The sequence below is a fragment of the Microcebus murinus genome, chromosome 4, assembly GCF_040939455.1.
Source record: "Microcebus murinus isolate Inina chromosome 4, M.murinus_Inina_mat1.0, whole genome shotgun sequence".
Classification (NCBI taxonomy): domain Eukaryota; kingdom Metazoa; phylum Chordata; class Mammalia; order Primates; family Cheirogaleidae; genus Microcebus; species Microcebus murinus.
In genome coordinates this window covers 5,003,980-5,025,640 of record NC_134107.1, presented here as the reverse complement: position 1 = coordinate 5,025,640, position 21,661 = coordinate 5,003,980, and the positions used below count along the sequence as shown (strand labels likewise).

Here is a 21,661-nt window from a genome sequence, read left to right as displayed (position 1 = left end):
AAAGTTGTTGAATTACATGCTTTAAATGAGTGAATTGAATGGTGTGTGAATTATATCTCAATAAAGCTATTAAAAACAGATATGCTCAACTAACATTTGTCAAGACACACGGGTTTATGTTCTGTGGCTCATCAGCAGAACAGTTTTTAACTTTCTTTGAACTTTTACTCCAATCTGTCGTTGAGGATTCTCTCCCAAGACTTGTCCTTCTGTGCGTAAGGAGAGCTCATGGAGCTGTCCCTGGTGGTGGCCACAGTGCTGCCCAGGCTAGTGCTGGGCTTTTGCTCCTTGACCCCTGAGGCCCTCAGCTCAGCTCTGTGGTTGGTGGTGCTCCTGTCTGAAGAGGGGAAGCTGAGGCAGAGGGAGGCTCAGTTGATAGCCCAGAGCCACGTAGCCAGCGGGACATGGAGTGGCGTTCTGTCGGCCTCGATTTCAGAGTTTGCTCGGGTGGCCACAGTGCCGGCCACCTCCAGGGTGACTGTAGCAGTGTCTTCCTTCAACAGCAGACTTAGGCTTGGTCACTTTTGGCTTTCTCAGTGAAATCATTTTATACAAAGACTAAGACTGCTGAGACCAGGTTTTATTGTACATGTCAAAGATTTAAGATTTTGGTAGTTTGGTATTTTATAACAATCTGTCACAGGCTGCTGTGCTGTTTGTGTTTGAACTTGGGCTGTTCCCAGAATGCCAGTACTGTCAGTTGTTCAGTTTGGCCCGCAGACAAGAAATCATGAGCCAGCATGTTGCTCCTGAAGAGTAACCAGCAACAATTCAAGAATTCGAACAGTGGAATTCAGTAATTCCAAGAGCTTTTATCGAAGCTTGTTCCCAGAGTATGCGCTTTGCTATGTCCTGAGTGCAAATCCTCACTTGCTCTTGGCCAGTGGCTATCGCTAGCGTTGTCACTCATCAGCCACCAGAGCTCCCACGTCCACGGGGGGACTGCCTGTTGTGTCGTCAGTGCAGTGTCCTTAGTGGCTGACGGGCTTGCTGCATCTCAGAGACAGCCAGTGCGGGGTAGCCAAGGCCAGAGTCTTTTTAGGGTGAAACAGAGCTCACACTCTGGGTGGGGGTGCTTGCGGCTGCAGGTCAGTTACGCACTGCTGCCTTCCCCATTAAGGTTGATGTCTGAGGTCAGGGCAGTTCAGTAAGCCCCTCCCCACCCCGACACTAGGTCGCTAGATCTGTCCCCAGCAAGGTGGGGCGGTTGAGGTTTCCCGCGAGGCCTCTGCGTGTGGATGGAAGTGCAGCTTTGGTGAGCGTGAACCTGCACCTGGCCAGGAAGAGGCTGGGCTCCTTGACGGGACTTTACAGGACTGTTACCTGTCTGTGCCCATCACCACCGTGGAGATGACACATCGATGACGCACTGGGGAAGACACCTCCTGCCAGAGCACTTCTGGTAAATTTATTTTTTTAATTAAAAGTTTTTTTGGGGCAGGGTTTCACTCTGTTGCCTAGGCCGGAGTGCAGGGGTGTTGTCATCACAGCTCACTGCAGTCTGGAACTCCTGGGCTCAAGCGATTCTCCTGCCTCAGCCTCCCCAGTAGCTGGGACTAGAGGTGTGCACCACCACGCCTGATTGGTTTTTAAATTTTTTGTAGGGACGGGGTCTCACTATGTTGCCCAGGCTGATCTCGACTTCCTGGCCTTAAGTAATATTTCCACCTCGGGCTCCCAAAATGCTGGGATTACAGGAGTGAGCCACTGCACCTGGCCCATTTTTGGTAAATTTAAGACGTAGTTGTTGATTTGAATATGTCAGCCTGCATATGGGTCGTCTGTCATCCATGCTTATGCCTTTGAAGCCTTACCTTGGACAGGTGTGTCTGAACCCGGTGCAGCAGTTTGCTCCAGTGGCGTTTCCTCTTTGGCGCTTCTGGGGCTCACACTCAGTGACAGCCTTGCTGAGCTGAGTAAGAACAGTCACGTGGAGGCTGGTATTCATGGCGTGTGTGTCGGACGCTGTGCCGAGTGCTCGCACGTTCCACTCCTTGTGCCAGTGTGGGGTTGGCGTTGGTGTCTCTGCCATCAGACCAGGCTGGGGGGCACCACAGAGCCAGGAGTGTCATCACTTGATACACGAGTCCCTGTCTCCCTCGGAGCGACGGCGCTGTGTGCTCCGGGCGTGTGTCTACCCTCCGGGGTCTGTGTGTGTGCACCCCGGTGTCGTGATGTGCCCTCAGGCCGGGGTTCCCAGACGGGCAAGCCTGCTCCTCACTGTGGGGCCCCTGGTCATCCCGTCCCGTCTCCTGCAGCTCCTCAGCCCTTGGTCTGTGCTGGCTGGCAGCAGACAAGGCGTGGGTAGAGGAGCAATTTCTAGAAGGCTGGCAGCCTTGCTGCTAGTTAAGGGGGTAGAGGAGAAGGCTGCACGCAGAGGCGGTGAATGCCTGAAGACTAGGGATGGGGTGCAGCTGGGCATGTTTGGGGGCTCCGATTAATCTCTTGGCGCTCGCCCGTTAAGGGGGCCCAGACAGGTGGGGTCCTGCAGGCAGACTGCATGAGGAGTGTGGGTGTTGGAAGAGACTTGGGTTTTATGCAGGGAAGACGGATCGAAGGACCTGGCTTCGGACAGAGGAACGTCCTCTTTTACCCTGGACCTTTCTGGAGTTGGGGAATCCGTTGCCTCTCAAGGCAGCCTGCACATAGTTTTTCCTTCTTACCATAAAGTAAATCACACAGAACCCATTTTTAGTGATGGATGAGTTGTTACAAGGCGACACCCAGGTCACTACCCTGGGAGCTCGTTCCTGAGCCCTGTCCTGCCCCAGTGACACCACTGCTGGGTTCCTCGCGCCCTTGGCAGGTTTCACCCAAGGGCACCTCTGGACACTAGGGTTTAGTCTCACCCGTTTCTAAACAGTAATTGTTCCTTAATCCTGTTTCAGTCTGTGCTCGTTCCTTTTCTTCACATTGTGTAGGTTGCGGTGGTCAGGCCTGGGCTGCCTGGCAGAGGCTTCACCTTTCGTGTGGGGCTCCTGGGAGTGTCTTCATTTGGCTCCTAAGTCCTTTTGACTTGGTCCTGGTGGCATGTGGTCTTGGGCAGCTCCCCAGCTCCTGGTTAGGCGTGTCCAGGCTCTTGGCTGCAGTTCCCTCAAAAGGAAATGCCACAAAAAGCCACAAAACCTCTTATTATCTCATCTGTGCAAGAGAAGAATAGCATGTCGGCCAGAGCTGAGGGCAGGAGAGCCTCTAGCAGACCCAGGTGTCCACGGGGGGCCCCTGCGCCCACAGTCCCTGCTCCGTGGGGCCTGGGGCCAGGCTGCTCCAGCCCTGTCCTTCCCGAGTCGCACGCAGCGTCCATGGACACCGGGGGCTCTCGGGGCTCTCCTGTCCTCAGGTCTGGCCGTGTGCTGTTCTCTCTGCCTTCTCTCGTGCAGGCATGCTACCAGGGGGGTTCACGGCTTGTCACGGTTTTCCTTTTGAGGGGACTGCGGCTCGGAGGTGTTGCAGAGCGATCGGAGGCTGCTCTGGGCCTCCCACCTCCGTGCCTGCCCCAGGTGCACTCTTGTCACATGCTCTGTGCTGCTCCGTGGAGCCCTAGCTGCCCTGATTTGAAGAAGTGTGTGTGTGTGTGTGTGTGTGCGCGCGTTTGTGTGTATGTCTGTATATGTGTTTGTGTGTGTATGTCTCTGTGTATGTGTTCTGAGTGTATGTCTCTCTGTGTTACGTGTGTATGTGAGTGTATGTATATGGGTTTGTGTGTCTGTGGTATGTATATGTGTTGTGTGTGGTATGTATGTATGTGTATGTGGTGCGTGTGTTTGTGTGAATGTATGTGTTTGTGTAGGTGGGTATGTCTGTTAGGTGCATGTCTCTGTATGTGTTATGTGTGTTATATGTGCATGTGAGTGTGTATGTGTATAGGTTTGTGTGTCTGTGGTATGTATATGTGTTGTGTGTGGTATGTATGTGTATGTGGTGCGTGTGTTTGTGTGTGTGAATGTATGTGTTTGTGTAGGTGGGTATGTCTGTTAGGTGCATGTCTCTGTATGTGTTATGTGTGTATGTCTCTGTTATGTGTGTTATATGTGCATGTGAGTGTATATGTGTATAGGTTTGTGTGTCTGTGGTATGTATGTGTTTGTGTTGTGCGCGGCATGTATGTGTGTTGTATGTGTATGTGGTGTATGTGTTTGGCAGATGTGTATGTTGTGTGTGTATGTTTTGCGAGTGTTGTGTGTGTTGTGTGTGTGTATGCATGTTGTAAATCGGCCAATTAAAAGAAAAGTTCTGGATGAGAAGCTGTAGCTTTTTGTCTCTGTTTTTGTTCCATAGCGGGAGTGTGGTTTAACTCTTTATGTTTCTCCCGGTGGTTACCTCTGCAGCTCTAAACTGTGTGTGCTTTTAGTTTTGTGACTGAACAAGCTTAGACGAAATCTGTAGACGCCACTGAGGAAAGGTGACGTAGCTCATTTAGTGTGACGTCTCTCTGCGCCCCAGGTGTTTTATTTTCTCTGCTCCAGAGCGGACCGGTACCGACCCGGGGTGTTCCTGGGGCTCAGCAAGCAGACGAGTGTGCGTGTGCCGGGGAACAGGCACAGGGGCCCCCGGAAGGCTCATCAGCACAGACCCGTGTGAGGGCATGCGTGTGCACACACCTGTGCTGCACACACGGCCTCCTGTGCAGAGAGCTTTGCCCTTGCCCAGGCCAGGCAGCGTGGGGCACTGTCATGGCACTGTCAGCCAGGTCCAAAAAGCCTGCTTTTTCACAAAGATACTACTTTTTAAGAAAAATTTCAGAAAAAATGTTTGCCCTTAACTTGTTCCCTGGGGGCGTCGGGCTGCCGGTGCCACCCAGCACGCAGGCCCTGAGCCAGCCGCCTGCTTCCTGGCGCAGCCTTCCGCTGGCCAGCCGTCACGCAGGGCGGCACGGGCCGTGGTTACTGCTGCGAACGGCCTTCCGGGCACGCTTGAGGGCTGGGCAGAGAGTGACCGGCGCGGGCGGTTGGGTTCGTCTGTGTGTCTCGAGGGCGGGAGCTGCTGTTGCGGCTCCCGTCCCAGCACCTGCACAGTGCGTGGGGACGGAGCCTCTGCGCCGGCCTTTGGTTTTCCTGTCCTGGCCACCTGTTCCATCTGGAGTTTTTGAGGGTAGGATTGTCTCCAAGGAGTGCTCCTTTAATTCAGTAAAAATTTAGCCCTGTGTATTAGCAAATGCTAGTGCAGGGTGAGTGCTGTCCTGGGAGTGCTCTAGGGGAGGCAGGTTGTCTCACTGGGGAAGGCGAGGCCAGTTTTGGACGTGGCGATGGTCGAGTGAGGCTGTGAGGGCCAGGTGGGCAGGGTGAGCTCGTGTTCTGGGGATCTGCAGCCGCTGGCCTGGCAGGGCTCTCGTGCCGCAATCTGGTGTGGGCAGGTTGCTGCGGAGGCCTCTTACCCCCACGGGAGTAAAAGACTCCTAAACCAAGACCTGCCTGAGAGGGTCTCTTCAGTAGTCAGCTTTATTGGTATGGACTTGTTTTATACACAACTCGCTTTATCCTGTGTGATGAACAATTGTATTTTTTTCAGTACTACTTAAAGATGGGTAGCCCTAGTATAGTCACCTGTGCTTTCCAGGCCTCAGTTTCCCCACTTAGGCCAGGGAGTTAGACTGCATGTGGCCTCCTCCCCTGTCCCACGCCTGACTGTCCCACACATGCCCATGTTTGTTGAATGAAGGCCACTTGGACAATAAACTTGCATGTGTTGAATGTTTGTCATCTTTCTAAGGTACCTTCTCTTTTGGGTACACTGGAGAATGCCCAGACAAGCTCCAACTGTTTCCACTCACACCACGGTTAACGCGGGGACTTCTCCCCTCCAGTGAGCAGCAGTTCTGCCGTGGGCACCAGCTGGGTGTCCTCAGACCCAACCCTGGTGCTGTCCACCTGGAGATCCCGCAGGCTGGGGCTCCCAGGGCAGCCCTCCCTCCAGCGTCAGTCTCCAGCTCCAGGTCCCCGCACCTGTGCTTCTGACTGATCCACTATAAATAGAGGATCCCCCACCCCCTCCTTCAGTGGTGTTGCTTTGCTTGAGCAGCTCACAGAGCTCAGGGAATCACGCTTTCCAGTTGATTATAAAGGATGTTACAACGGGTGTGGGTGCAGAGATGCGTGTGGGGAAGGGTGTGGAGCCTCCCTTCCTCCCAGGCTGCGCCACCTCCCAGACCGCTGTGCGTTCAGCTCTGCAGAGCGCTCTGAACCCATCCCCTTGGGCCCTTTGTGGAGACTTCACTGGACAGGTGGTTGATAACCGTAGACATGTGACTGGATGGGAGGGTGGGGCTGGTGCCGAGTGGGGGGAGCCCCGCAAGGCCTGTCTGTCCAGATTCTTCTCATCCTCCCCGCTTAGCAGCTTAGCATTCCTTCCCCCGGGTTGTACGGCAGGACCCTGCTGCAGTGGGGGTCTTGTGACCTGCAGTCAGACAAGGTGGGGCAGAGAATTTCGTTCTGGCCAAGATAGAAAGCGAAGAGATTAGAGTATATCTTTGGTTCCGTGGCCTGGGGAGAAATAACAGTGGCTGTGGAAATTATGAGTCAGGAACTGTGGACCAATATATACATATAATATCACAACTGGATATTATAAAAGTGGACTTACTGGATTTTGTAGGCTGGTGAATTTCATAAGAAAAGAAAATTGGAGGTCTACGGTAGTTAAAACTGTGTACTTTTATCTTTGGCCATGAAAGTCCATTTCGGGAGTGAACTGTTATTGGCTGATAATGCTCTATTGTGGAAAACGTCCTGTGGGTGTTTTGAGCGCCTTTCAGTTCCAGACTGGGTCAAAAAGGTAGAATTAAAAAGCTTCCCCTGGTGGAGCGTTAGTGGATTTGCTCCGTCCCTCCGCCCTGACCTGAGTTCTCCCCGCTGACTGCGCCGGACCGTGGCTCGTGGCTCGCGGCACGTCAGGGCCCTGGTTCCGCCGCAACCTCTTCCCGCCGACCCTGGTTGGAGGCAGATTTCTCTCTCCTCCTTCCCTGGGGCCCTTCTCCTGTCTGGGGACGGTGGGCGGAACTGGGGGCTCCAGGGCCCACTCCTGAAAGTGGCGCATCCGCCCGTGGTTGTGTGTGGGGTCCGGGCAGGGGCGTGAGGCTTTGGAGAGCAGTTGAGTAAGAGCGCCTTTGTGTTCTCCTTCTAGGCAAAAGCAAAGAAGCAGAAATAAAGAGGATAAACAAGGAACTGGCGAATATTAGATCGAAATTTAAAGGTAAGTGTGTTTAACCTTTCCGTGAAATGTTCTGTTCTAAATTTTACACAATAAGGACCTGGTGTTTGATTACCATCTTTCCTCACCCCTAAAGCAAAGTTAAGTTCTCAGTTTGTGCAGTGACTGTTGTGCTCTGTCAGAATTAAAAGCTGCTCAACGTTGAGCCTGGCTGCTCTTGCGCTATTCGAGTGGCATGTGTTGAGGTGGCTGGCGAGGGCGGCCCCTGCCGGGCACCCACCTTTTCTTGGGCTGGAACGTCACTATCTGGCGTCTGGCGAGTGCTGCTCAGTGCCGGGTGGCGTTGGGCAGGACCTGACATGCTAGAAGCTCAAAGCATGAATGTTAAATGCAAGACATGCTCTACTCAAGGCTGCTGCTACTTCGGAAGTATTACAAAGTCATTTAAGCGCTCCCAAGTCAAAGTGTGTCTCGCTGTGCTGATGAGTGACTCAGCATGTGACAGTGGGCGCAGACCTGCAGGCCAGTTTGTGTGCGTACCTTCCCCGAACATCCTCATTTTGAAGAATTGCATGGCATAGGTTTACGTTTCAGTACCTAGGTCATTTGTGAGCGCCCAGTTAATCTGTCAAGCCTCAGTTCTTTGGTTAGTTTTACAGGTTTGAGAGCTGGCTCAACTGGCTGAGCGTACTTCAACCACAGAGTAGCTGGAATTGCCCAGAAACAGGGAGCAGAGGAGAGGGCTGGGACGGAACCCTGGGGACCCAGAGGGACAGGCAGAAGACAGCCCTGGGGACTCCCTAGAATTTCTTGGGGTGGGTGCTTTGTGGGGGCTTGAGAATGGACATCTTTTATTTTCAGTTGATGGAAAAACTAGTAGAACTTGAATTGTCACTAATTAGTGGATCCCCTGTTGGGCCCCAGGAAGAGTTAGGTTTTAGTATTTTATGACCAGGGCCAAGGATTCTCTGGAAGGTCTGTGAAACTCTTGGAATTATTGGTGGAATAGTTTGCTTGTGTGTATTTTTGGGGGAAGCGCCTGTAACTGTCCTTGCTTCATGAAGGGCAGGGATATCTTGAGGTAGCCAGTCCAGATTCCTGTCCCTGCCCCTCCTGTTGCACTGCCTTGGCAGGTTGCTCCTCTGCCTTCTCTTTTCAAACAGGGTCTTGCTCTGTCTCCTGGGCTGGAGAGCAGCGGTGTGATCACAGCTCACTGCAGCCTCCAACTCCAGGGCTCCAGCGATCCTCCTACCTTAGCCTCCCGAGTAACTGGGACTACAGGCCACTGAGCCTGGCTAATTATTTATGTATATGTATGTAGAGTTGGGTGTCTTGCCATTGCCCAGGTTGGTCTCAGACTCCTGGGTTCAAGTGATCTTTCCACCTTGGCCTTCCAAAATGCTGGTGTTACAGGTGTGAGCCGCCGCACCTGACCTGTACCTCTGTTCCCAGCTATAAAATGGGGGTACTAATAATATGAAGGTGGGTTCCTCCAGGGTGCAGACCCTGCAGTACAAACACTTTGTTAGAAGGCCATAGCAGAGGAAAGGAAAGGGAAGCAGTAGGAGGAGTGGGTCTCACAGAGTCCCTACCGCCAGCCCCTAGGAGCATTGGGGCCTCGGTTGCCTGTTGGAGGAGCCTGGCACTAGGCTGGGAGGGCCAGCCCCAGCACCGCCCCCTCGGCAGTCCTGACAAAGGCAGCCCATCAGCCAGCCTTGCTCTTGGCCACTGCCGGGCTTTTTCTAACAGGGTCCATGTCTGCTATTCTAATTGTATGAGAAAATACATGCAAGTGGCTTGATAGAAAGTGAATGACTTGCAAATGTTAGTCTGTATGTTGTTGTAAAAAGAGTTCACGGCCCTCAGAGTGGTAAAAATTAAATTTGAATGTTGAGATTTTTATAGGTTTTAGGATAATAATCTAATTTGTTGAGATGTAAGTTTAAAGACTTCGTTAAGCTCTTAAATTTACAGACTGTCTGTGTGAACGTTTCAGGACTGAAGAAGGTGTCTGTCGCTTCTCTGCCCCCGTGCTGTCTAGAGCTCAGCCATCCTGCGCAGGGAGGTCTCTTACCTCTCAGCCAGTTGGCGTTTGTCGAGCGCGTTTGTACCCTGAGGACTAGCGGCAGATGCAAGGGAAAGTCGCTCCTGTCCTGAAGAAACGTGCAGTCTGAGGCCTCTGCTCCCAGTCGTGGCAGATTAGATGGCGCAGGCCGTGCCGATAGAACAGGATGCAGGTCACACTGACAGGTCCAATTTCCCAGCAGCCTTGTTGAAGAAAAGCAGAAAAGAGGCAGACTAAGTTTAATAACGTATTTTATTTAGCCTGATGTATGTAAAATATCATTGCAACGTGTAATCAATAGAAAAAAACCTCACTAAAACATTTTACAATTTTGTGTACCAAGTCTCTGAAGTCTGGTGTGCATTGTACACTTAGAGTATATCTCAGTTTTATTTTACTTTATTTTATTTTAGTTTTATTTTATTTATTTTATTTATTTATTTATTTATTTATTTATTTATTTATTTATTTATTTATTTATTTATTTAAAGAGACAGGGTCTTGCTATGTTGCTCAGGCTGGAGTGCAGTGGCTATTCACAGGTGCGATCCCACTACTGATCAGCACGGGAGTTTTGACCTGCTCCGTTTCCGACCTGGGCCAGTTCACCCCTCCTTAGGCAACCTGGTGGTCCCCGCTCTCGGGAGGTCACCATATTGATGCCGAACTCAGTGCGGACACCCGATTGGCATATCGCACTACAGCCCAGAGCTCCTGGGCTCAAGCGATCCTCCCATCTCAGCCTCCCGAGTAGCTGGGGCTACAGGCGTGGGCCACCGAATCCAGCGGAGCGTGTCTCAGTTTGGACTAGGCATGTGTGTCAAGTGTATGCTAAGCACATGTGGCGTGAGGCCATCGTATTGTACACTGCTGATGTAGATCAACCCTTGCATTTGAGACAATTTAAAAAGATTGACAGAGCATTAAAAAAATGTTAAAAGCATCAAAGAATAACAAGAAGAGGCTGGGCGCGGTGGCTCACGCCTGTAATCCTAGCACTCTGGGAGGCCGAGGCGGGAAGATTGCTCATGGTCAGGAGTTTGAAACCAGCCTGAGCAAGAGTGAGACCCTGTCTCTACTATAAATATAAAGGAAATTAATTGGCCAACCAATATATATAGAAAAAAAATTAGCCGGGCATAGTGGCATATGCCTGTAGTCCCAGCTACTTGGGAGGCTGAGGCAGCAGGATTGCTTGAACCCAGGAGTTTGAGGTTGCTGTGAGCTAGGCTGACGCCACGGCACTCACTCTAGCCTGGGCAACAAAGTGAGACTCTGTCTCAAAAAAAAAAAAAAAAAAAAAAGAATAACAAGAAAGAAGAATCACTGGGTCATACTGGGAGAAGCAAAAACCCACGTGGGCAAGTGCTGCAGCTGGTCGTGCCTCAAGAGCACCTGCTAGTCCCAGAGAAACAGCTACAGAAAGGCGCTGTGCTTCTGGTGAGCCTGAAGGTGTAGGACGTGGGCATCAGTCAGGGCGAGTGTGCCCCACAGGAGATGCTGGCAAGACCAGGAGGCTGGGGAGGGGTGCTACTGAAGTCTCCTGGGTGGAGGCCTTCTTGATCCTTGAGCGTAGCCTTCTGACGGAATCCAAATATTAAATGAGGAAATCATCTTAATAAAGGGATTTGTTCTGTGAAGTTTAGTTTCTGTTGGCTGCACTTGGGGATCTGGAGGCCACATGTGGCCTTGAGGCTGCAGGTTTCCAGCCCTGGATGGTCAGAGATAATCAGGGACAGAGAAGTAAGATGCCATGGGTGAGAACCAGCAGTGGCAATGGAAACAGGATTGCAGAGGCCCGTGATGCAGACCCAGGTTATATGAAGAACTCGGCTTCCTGTGTTCAAAGAAATAAACTTGAGAACCTCAGCAGGAAACTCGGAAGGTATAAAACGCGACATGGCAGGTTTTGAATAAGGCCAAATGGAAATTCTAGAACTGAAACACACAGTAGTCGAAATGAAGAACTCACATTGGATGGCTGTGATGACTAACATAGTTGAAGAGAGATTTGGTGTTGCGGAAGAGAGCTCGGGAAAAACTGTCCTGAATGCAGCACAGCTGGAGGGGAAGATGGAGAGCAGAGGGTGGGTAGGAGATGTGGCGCGTAAGAAGGTCTGAGAGGGTAACTGGTGCCCAGGAGGAAAGGGGGAGGATAGAACAGAGGCACTGTTGGAAGGGAATTCGTAAGAAATCACGAGGCAAGCTGGGTGCGCCTGCAGTCCCAGCTGCTCGTGAGGCTGAGGCAGCAGGGTTGCTGGAGCCCAGGAGTCAAGTTCTCACTTGGGCAACATAGCAAGACCCCGTCTCTTAAAAAAAGAAATTCATGAAACACAGAATAAATAAAGATTTGACAAACAGATACAGGAGCCGGGAGTGTGTGGGCCGACAGCTTACTCCTCAGTAGCAACACAGAAGGCAGGAACTGGCAGCAAACCCCACTCCACAGTACTCAGAAAGTGACAACCAAGTACAAAGTCTATACCCAGCAAAAATATCTTTTGAGAATGAAGCTAAAAAAGACCTTTTTAAGACAAAAATGGAGAGGAGTTTCCGTCAGAAGGCCTGTGCTAAAAGAAACTCTAAAGGGAAAGCCGCAGATAAAATCGTGGAGACAGAGAAAGACCAGAAGGAAGGGCAGGCGTGCAGGTGATCCACAGGTCACAGTGCGTGACGGTGCTGTCCTGTGGAGATCAGAATGGATCTGCAAGTAAAATACTTGGCGGCAAACAAGAGACGATAGAGCTTGAGTAGCCCCATGAACTTAGAGCGTTGAACCTGTAATTTAAAAATCTGCCATCAGGAATGCTGTAGGCCCAGATGGTTTCTCTGTGATGTTTCATCCTTTAAGGCAGTGGTCCCCTGGCAGCAGGGACTGGTTTCATGGAGACAGTTTTTCCAGGGGGCTTGGGGGGGGCTCAACTGGTGCCTCGAGTGATGAAGCTTCGCTTGTCTGCGGCTCATTCCTGCTGTACTGTCCCCACCCCCGTTCCTAAGTTTCATGGAAGACAAGTTTTCCATGGATGGGGGTCGGGGGTGGGGGCGGAGCTCTGTGGCCCGGTCCCTAACAGGCTGCACGCTGGTACCCGTCCGTGGCAGGGGGTTGTGGGCCACAGCTTTAAGGGATGATGTTAGGGTTTACCACGTGACGTGTCCTGTTGTGTTGGACAGAAGTGTTTGTGTGCCAGTCCTAAACCGAAGCTTGAGGTGCATTACCCGCTGTGGTCTCCTACCTCTGTCGTCTCCTACCTCTGTCATGAGCAGAATGTGCTTTGGGTGGCCACAGGGCCCAGGAGTGAGGCACCGGGGCAGCCTGGCCAGGCCTGGCTGGGTCTCAGCGGTTGCCCCACTGACCTGCCGACCCATCAGCAAGGAGTGGTGCAGGTCTTGTTTTGGGGTGGCATGGGGTAGCTGCCCCATGTGTTGGCTGGAGTATCTTAATCTTGAAACCTGTAGGCAACAACTGTTGCGTTATCACACGCGGAGACATGATTCGATTACATGAGCTTGCCAGATAGCACATGTTAATTTGCTGAGTAACCATGGGTGTTTACTGGGTTCTTGGCACTAGGGAAACAAAGACAAATAAAAAATTCGCAGCCTCTGCTGTAAAGAACTTGTGTTATTGTAGACGCAGAACGACTTAGGAAGTGACTTCCCGCCGAGGAGTGAGAGAGTCCATCCGGGCCGGGCCAGCCTGTCTGTAGAGCTGCCGTTGCTGGCTTCCCAGTTCCGTCCTTTGCTCCTGTCCTTTCATCTTTTTTCCCCCTGGAGTAGTTGGACAGTAATGTTTTAAAAATCAGCTTTATGAAGTATAATTTATTCATAATAAAATTCATCCATTTTAAGTATACAGTTTAAATATTGACAAATGCTGGTAGAGAAGTGATGTCCACCACAGTCCCAACAGAGAATGTTGTGCCCTTTGCACCTAACCACTGCCTCCAGCCCCTGCCCCTGCTCCTAGCCATTGCCCCCAGCCCCTGCCCCAGCCTCTGTCCCAGCCCCCAGCCCAGCCACTGCCCCTATCCCCTGCCCCAGCCCCTAGCCATTGCCCCCAGCCACTGCCCCTGCCCTAGCCCCTAGCCCCGGCCCCAGCCCCTAGCCATTGCCCCCAGCCTCTGTCCCAGCCCCCAGCCCAGCCCCTGCCCCCAGCCTCTGTCCCAGCCCCCAGCCCAGCCCCTGCCCCCAGCCTCTGTCCCAGCCCCCAGCCCAGCCCCTGGCCCAGGCAGCCATTTATCCACTCTCTACTACTCTAGTGTTGCTATTTCTAGAAATTTCACATAGAAGGAATCATAAAGGGGTCAAAGTTTCTTCAGCTCAGTTGCGTTGGAGGTTCAGGCGTGTCTTGTTTATCAGATTATCAGGGTTGGCTCCTTGCTGGAGCTGCTGCTGTCTGTGCACGGTGCGTCCACCTCCTCACCAGCGTGGGGGTGTTGGGGCTGTTTCCAGTTCTTGGCTGCTGGGAGCGCCTAGGCACAGGTCTTTGTGTGGACACTTTCCTTCTCCTCGGGTAGCTGGCTAGCTAGGAGTGGGACGCCTAGGGCATGTGCAAAGTGTACAATTTACTTTTTGAGGAATTGCCAGACTATTTTCCAAAGTGGCTGTACCATTTTGCACCCCCCAGCGATGCACGAGAGGCCCACTCCCCACGTTCCTGCCAGCACTTGGCGCGGTTCATCTTGTCTTTATGTTTTTCAAGATCGAAAAATTGCTATTTATTTGACAAAAAATTTTTGAATTTAATAAAGAAATGGTATTAACTGGTACACACATTAATTAAAAAATATCTTCACTGAGCACCAAATACTAGAATAGTTCCCAGTCTTTTCACCAAGAACTACCTTGAAAAGATGCCTATAATCCAATCAGTTTATTTAGGTTTTTAATCAAGCAATCTAAAGCTGCCAATCAGAGTTTCTAATTACCATGAGTTGACCAGTTTAACAACCTTGAGGTCATATAATGTGAGCTTTTAAAGGCTTTGTTTGGCTGGGCGTTGTGGTGTGTACCTGTGGTCCCAGCTCCTGGGGAGGCTGAGGCAGGAGGATTGCTTAAGCCCAGCCCAGGAGTTGGAGGCTGCAGAGTGCTGTGATGACGCGACACCTCTGCACTCCAGCCGGCAATAGAGCGAGCCCTTATCTCAGAAAAAGAAGGAAAAAATGCTTTGTCTTTGTCGGGCGCCCTGGCTCACGCCTGTGATCCCAGCACTCTGGGAGGCCGAGGCGGGTGGATCGTTTGAGCTCAGGAGTTCGACACCAGCCTGAGCAAGAGTGAGACCCCCGTCTCTGCTAAAAATAGAAAGGAATTATCTGGACAACTAAAAATATATAGAAAAAATTAACTGGGCATGGTGGTGCATGCCTGTAGTCCCAGCTACTCAAGAGGGAGGCTGAGGCAGAAGGATTTCTTGAGCCCGGGAGTTTGAGGTTGTTGTGAGCTAGGCTGACGCCACGGCTCTCTAGCCTGGTCAAGAGAGTGAGTCGTCTCAAAAAAAAAAAAAAAAAAAAAAAGTTTTGTTTCACCTGTACATTCTAATTGGAGGATTCCTTGGCCTCAGGCTGGTAATCCCAGCTCCATGTGCCAGATGTGCCAGACGCAGACAGCACACGTGCACGCAGACAGAAGTGAGTTCTAGGTGGCGTGTGTGGAAGAGATCATGTATGGTCCCTGTATGTGTCAGGGCAGCGATGCCTAATTGGAGGGGCGGAGAGAGAGAACGGTCACTGACCCGCCAGGGAGAAGCAAGCCAAGGCTCAGTAGAGGGGTAGTCCTGAGCCTGTGGACACAGCAGAAAGGGCCCTGGGAGGCCTCAGGGACCAGGTGGCCTCCAGGCCAGACCAGGAACGTGAGGGACGGCAGTGTGCGAGCAGGACCTTCAGGGCTGGGGCAAATGAGAGGACCCCAGACACTGAGCCGCAGAAGTGCTGCCTGTTGAGAAGACAGTGAGGCCTTTGTTTTGGGTAAAGGAGTATAATTTAACAAGAGACTGTATTCGGGAGAACCTCACCCAACGAGAGCCAGAGACACCAATGCTCTTTGTGGAAGTTAAGTAGTGAAGCGTCACCCTGCAGCCCCTCCGCACCCCGAGACCCCAGTCCCCTGGCATCAACTCCATTAGCAACAGTCATCCTTCGTGGAAAACATCTCCCCTCCTGAAACGTAAACAAAGACGACAAGAGCAAAGGCCCAGACTGAGAGGCAAGCAGGCCGGCGTCCACGCCCCGTGCTTCACCTGCGCCACTGCCTGGCACTGGGACCTCTGCCCCGCCACTCTCACTGCCTCGTCACCGCAGAACAACGAAACTCAGCACGTCACTGCCCCCACCACATCCCTCCCCATCAAGAAAAGAAAATAAACACGACACAAAATAGAAACTTGCCCAAGGAAAAGCCAGCGTTAGCCTCGGGACCTGCTGCGGTATTACTGCACTGACCCAGGGTATTTTCATCCTCTTCCCACTGACTCTCAAGCGCACCCTCCTTCCGAGAGCTCTGAGATGTTATAAAATCGTCGCTCGATTCCTGCTCCCAGGCAGTCCAGCGTGGACACGGCGGATTTGCCTGTCCTGCGCTGCCGTGGTGGGGCGTCACCGCAAAGGCCCACAAGCAAGGTCCTCAGCCCTGTTCTCAGACCGTCAGCGTCTCTCCCGCAGATCTCACAGCCAGCCCGGCGACCGGAAACACTCAGGGATGGAAAGTCGTACTGAAATTAAAAGATCAAAAGAACATAAAAAAAAAATGTATAAGTGTCGTCACACTAACTGTCTAACTTTGCGAAAGACACAAAAATTTACCTGGTTTACCCAAGCTACAGGCATTTTATAAAGTATTCAAGAAATTAGACAGCGTATAAAAAATAGTGGAAGAATTTTAGGTGTGAGTATAAAACTAAAATCAGCTTATTCTCTGGCAAAGAGTTCCTCCAGATGCCACGTCCACGAGAACTGTGTGGCGAACGGTCTGTCCGGGCCACCTCCTGCGCAGCCCACGCTCCCTCGGGTCGGCGTCTGAGATGCGGGCTGGTGGCTGCCTCAGTTCCTGGCCGGCTGAGGAGCCCTGCGGGTGTCGCTGCCATTGGTGCTGCAGGTGACGTCCCAGCGCCTGCCACCAGGGCCTCAGCCCTGTCACGGGCTTCAGGGCCAGCGCGTCCTTCCGCAGGAACTTGTTCCTTAGCCCCAGACAGCCTCCTCGCCGACTTGCTCTGGTTTCTGCACAGATAATTGCAGTCGTTTTTGTAGGAAAAACATTCTGTCTGTCTTGCAATATCTAGAAGTTTCTGGATACGCTGATCCACACCGGTTCGAATTTCGTCCTGATCGGTGCCGTTGACGTAGTCCCGACTCACCAGAGAAGCAGAGCACGTACAAAGCACCGCTAGAAGGTCTCGGAGCGCCTGGCGCTGCCTGCAGAAGCGGAGCCTGGCCTGGGAGTCCCGGTGGGGTGCTGGAGGCCCCAGTGGCTGCCCGGAAAACATACCGCCTGGCGCAGCTGCCCCGTCTGGAATTACCTCACCTTTCACCTGCAGCCACTCCGGCGGGGGTGTGGTGTGTGGTGCCACCTCCTCGTGGCTCTAACTCCCACCCCCTGGTGACCGACAAGATAGAAGATGGCCTGTTCTAGGGAGGGACGGTCACACTCACTGTGCCGCCGCCCTCACGCGCTTCAGAGCAGGGCGCGTGCAGGTGGGAGGTGTCGCTGGGCCAGGCATGCTGTAGGCGTGAGGAGCAGGACGCTTCCCGTCCTCCCTTGGGACATTGTAACACTGGGGGGAGAGGGCAAAGGGGTCACAACCTAACTGTCCTCTAGGAGAACGCGGCTGCCGCGCTCTGACCCCTTCCCTAGTGAGCGGCATCTGCCATTGCGCGGGCCGGAGTGACACCTGCTACCTCGGTTGCTGGGCACGGGCGTCTTTGTAAGGGAGGCTCTGCCAGGGGCTTAGGCTGTCTTTGTAAGGGAGGCTCTGCCAGGGGCTTAGGCTCAGGTCTCCTACGGCGGGACCCCGCACCCCACCTTCTCGGGGACCCCGCCCGTGGGAGGGGCCCGCGTCTCCCCGCCACGTGGACAGCAGTGTCTGTGTGACGGCTCCTGCCCGAAGGCACACCTTTCCCGTGCCCACGGCACCAGCAGGGACCGCGCCCTGGCAGACGGTCCGGGTGTGGAGCCTGCTGCCCGCGGTGGCAACGGGCAAAGCGTGTAGGTGCACGGGCTGCGTTTCCCCACCCTGCAAAGCAGCCACTTTGTGCTAATGTGGCGTGGCCACTGTTGACAGGGCCGGGGTAGGGCAGCCCCAGAGCATGCGTAAGGGAGTTTTAGGTTAAAAAGGGTGGGGAGCGTAAGACCAAAGTGGCTTCTGTTTCATAGTTGTTAAGGATGAGAATATAAAATATTTAAATTTGTCTTCATAGCTTAAAGCTTAAACGTGTTTTTACAATTGTGGGAAGGGTGGGATTTGAAAACTAATTGGCTTTAGTTTACTTTTGAATATTGTATGTTTCTTTAGCTTTATACAAACAGAAGAACCACGTGTTTAAATGAGCAAGACTTTGGCCCTTTTGAAAAATCCATGAGGCTGGAGTGTTTTTCTTGTATGTGAGATATTTAGGAACAAGATGAGCATATAAACATGCTCACTGGCTCTCCAGGCTTGGGGGCTTGTTGATCACTGGGGCTGCATGTACCAGGAATGGGGCCACCGCTAGGTTAGGGGGGTGATGTTTTCATTCTATTTAAAGATGCTGGGGCTGGTGTGGTGGCTCACACCTGTAATCCTAGCACTTTGGGAGGTTGAGGTGGGAGGATCGCTTTAGCCCAGTAGTTTGAGACCAGCCTGGGCAACACAGCAAGACCCTGTCTCTACAGAAAATGAAAACAAAAAATGATAATGAGATATTTAGGAATAATTTTATTAGTATACTTTAATTTTTTTTTGTTTTTAAGAGACAAGGTCTTTTGTCACCCAGACTAGAGCGCAGTGGCAAAATCATAGCTCACTGCAGCCTCCAACTCCTGGGCTCCAGTGGTCCTCCTGCTTCAGTCCCAAAGTGCTGGGACTGCAGGCGTGAGCCAGGGGCCTGCCTCTGGCACTCTGTTTGCTGGTCAAGGCCCCTTGATGGTGCAAGCTCTGATTTAATGTGCGTTTCCCTGACAACGAGTGATGCTGGGCGCCTTTCCATGTGACACTGCCCACTTGTATGTCTTTGTTGGAGAAATGTCTATTGAAACCCTTTGCCCATTTTTGAATTGGGTTGCTTGTTTTTTTTGCTGTTAAGTTTTAGGAGTTTTCTGTATATTCTAGATACTAACCCCTTATCAGATATATGATTTGCACACTTTTCCCTGCCCTGTGGGTTCCCTTTTCACTGTTGATAGTGTCCTTTGTTGCATAACAATTTTAAATTTTAAGTCCAGTTTACTTTTTCTTTTGTTGCCTGTGCTTTTGGTGGGATGTCTAAGAAACCACTGAAGGCACCTTATTTTGTGTGTGTTGACTGAGACCTAGCTTGAGAATGAGCAGTGGGTTAGTTAATTTCGTGTTCCTCGGAGTCTAAGTAGAGAAGGCAGTGAACACAAAAAACTTTGTGTTTTTTGGCCTTTTTTTAAAAAAAATTCTATCCCACGCACTATATACAAAAAACTTTAAAAGGGCAGTTTATACAGGCAAGGAACATATGAAATCAGTCTTGTTAAAATAGCCAGCATGAGCCTTATATTGTGTTAACATGTAAGGTCCAGACAGAAGTTGATTAAAAAGCGTTTTAGGCCTTCAGAAGATGTTGCCTGCAGGTCGGATGCTCTGCGTCGTGGCGGCTGACGGCCACGCTCCAGAGCATTCTGCCCGGGGCCTGTGGCTTCGCTGGCAGGGCGCTGCGGCTGTGAGGAGGCTGTGCTTAGGTGCGCACGAGGCAGTGGACCCGCTGCGGTCACACCACGGGTGCCGGTCAGACTCTGGCCCTGCGAGGGTGGCCACCTGGGACCGTGTTTGTCCTTGAGCCTTTGAGTGAGCCGGTGACCACCCCGCGGCCGAGTCCTGAACACGCTGAGCCGCCCCAGCGGCCTCTGTGCTGACCGCAGTCCGCGTGCATTCAGGCGTCGCGCTCACTCTGGGACACGTTCTCTTTTAAGAAAGTTGGCCAACAGGGTAGAAGCCCCAGCCTCATTTTTTGTTAAATCGCACGGACATTTCGACTTACGCAGGAGCGTAAGGCGCCTTCCGCATGGCGCCCCGGCCTGCTCTGTCTGCCCCGGCCCACCCAGAGTGTTCTAGAGCACGTTCCAGACGTCACGACGTTTCGCTTTTGAATGTTTTAGGGTGTATGGTGTTACTTTTGAAGGGATTAACTAGTTATCCCTACCCGTAGAAGTTTGTTTCTCATTTATTTACAGTGAGAAGTAGCCAGATATCAAACTTCTTTAAAACTATTTAATAAATTTACTTAAGGTAGATTTTCTTTTTTCTTTTCTTTTTTTTTTTTTTTTTTTGAGACAGAGTCTCACTCTGTCACCCTGGCTAGAGTGCCGTGGCGTCAGCCTAGCTCACAGCAACCTGTGACTTATGGGCTCAAGCAATCCTCCTGCCTCAGCCTCCCGAGTAGCTGGGACTACAGGGAGGTCCCACCATGCCCGGCTGATTTTTTCTATATATTTTTAGTTGTCTGGCTGATTTCTTTCTATTTTCTTTTTTATTTTTTTTTATTTTTTTTTTAAATTCCAGGGAAAAGTCAATCTTTCTATTTTCAATAGAGACTGGGGTCTCGCTCTTGCTCAGGATGGTCTCAAATCCTGACCTTGAGTGATCCTCCTGCCTCAGCCTCCCAGATTGCTAGGATTACAGGTGTGAGCCACCACGCCTGGCTGGTAGATTTTCTTAATAGGGAAAATTTAAGAAATCTGTCTACTTGTTTTAGAGAAGCAATCATTAAAATTCCAGTGCAGAAGATGGTCCACCTGCAAATCAGTAAAATCTGTGGAGGCTGACACAGGTTTTAAAATAATAATGGCTTAAAGGCAGTGGTAGTACATACTAATGCTTGAAAACACCTCAAAGCATTTCAGTTGGATTTTGTTTAAATTTCATCATTTATCTATCACTGAAGACTCATTGACTTAATACCAAAGTGTTTGGTTTTTTTTTTTTAAAGATGGAGTCTTGCTCTGTTGTCTGGGGCAGAGTGCCGTGGCATCATCACAGCTCTCTGTAGCCTCACACTTCTGGGCGTAAGCCATCCTCCTGCCTCAGCCTCCCAAGTAGCTGGAGTAGCTGGGATTACAGGCATGTGCCACCATGCCTGGCTAATTTTTCTATTTTTAGTAGAGATGGGGTCTTGCTCTTGCTCAGGCTGGTCTCAAACTCCTGACCTGAAGTGATCCTCCAGCCTTGGACTCCCAGAGTGGTAGGATTACACCTGTGAGCCACCGTGCCTGGCCTATTATTCTTAGATTAAGAAAAATGCTTTAAATCTTTTTTTAATTGACAAGTAAAAATTGTATATATTTATGTGCATAACATGTTTTGATATATGGATATGGTGTGAAATGGCCAAGTCAAGCTAACATATGCATTACTTCACATACTCTTTTTGTGATGAGAACACTTAAAGTATTTTATTCCTAATTTAACATAATTAAATTATATATTTATAATTAACTTTTATAAATAAATTATTGAATTATTAATGTAAAAACTTAATTTTATTTTTTCATTTCCTTGGGCAGCCCTGTTTTTCAGTTTATAGTTTATTTGGTTATTCATTCATTTATGTAACCAACATAAACCAATCGAGCAACTGCCCGTGCCAGGCACTGGGGCAGGGCTGGGTGCAGCGGTGGTGACAGGGACAGAGCCCCCGCCTCGCCCTCCCTTGAGGGTTGGGCCCCACGGCCTGGGGGCAGGGCCTGGCGCTGCTGAGGGCACTGCCCCCTTTCCTGGCCCCTTGGGACGAGGGGTGTCTGGGTGCTGTGTGACACCCTGTCTCCTCCTGCTTGATATTTTGTGGTAAAAAATTTACTAGTTTCAGTCATTCCGAGATAGACTTTTTTTTCACATTTTAACATCTGCAACATCAGTAAGCAGTTCACGAGTCAGTGAAGCATGGTGCTCATCCCAGACACTGCTAAGCTCTGTGTGCAAAGTCCTGTTGCAGTTTTGTAACGGCCTGTCGAGGAAGTTGGGGCTCAGAGGGGTGCCTGAGATCACAGGACTAGAGAGTGGCTGAGCCCTCAGACCGAGTCCCACCCTAGTCCCCACGCACTTGTGGCTTGGGGTGAGGTGTCCACCCTCTCTCCTTTGATCTGCAGAAGCCAGGGAGGTCGGTGTCGCTGTTATCCTCTTATCTCACAGCTCAGAAAATTAAAGTTCAGCCTAACGTTTTGAAATTACTGGAATCAAAAATCAAATCTAGCCCAGTAGTGAAAGCAGCATTTTGAAGACTGTCAGTCTGGGTCCTTTCA

General features: G+C 51.1%; 1 protein-coding gene across 1 annotated transcript in view; it reads left to right on the top strand.

The window, feature by feature from the left end:
* AP2A2 (adaptor related protein complex 2 subunit alpha 2) overlaps nt 1–21,661 on the top strand; it is an 81,381-nt gene that overhangs the window by 22,877 nt on the left and 36,843 nt on the right. The window contains exon 2 of the mRNA XM_076001595.1: nt 7,120–7,188. Coding sequence (XP_075857710.1) covers nt 7,120–7,188 — 69 coding nt within the window. The remainder of the gene's footprint in view (nt 1–7,119; nt 7,189–21,661) is intronic.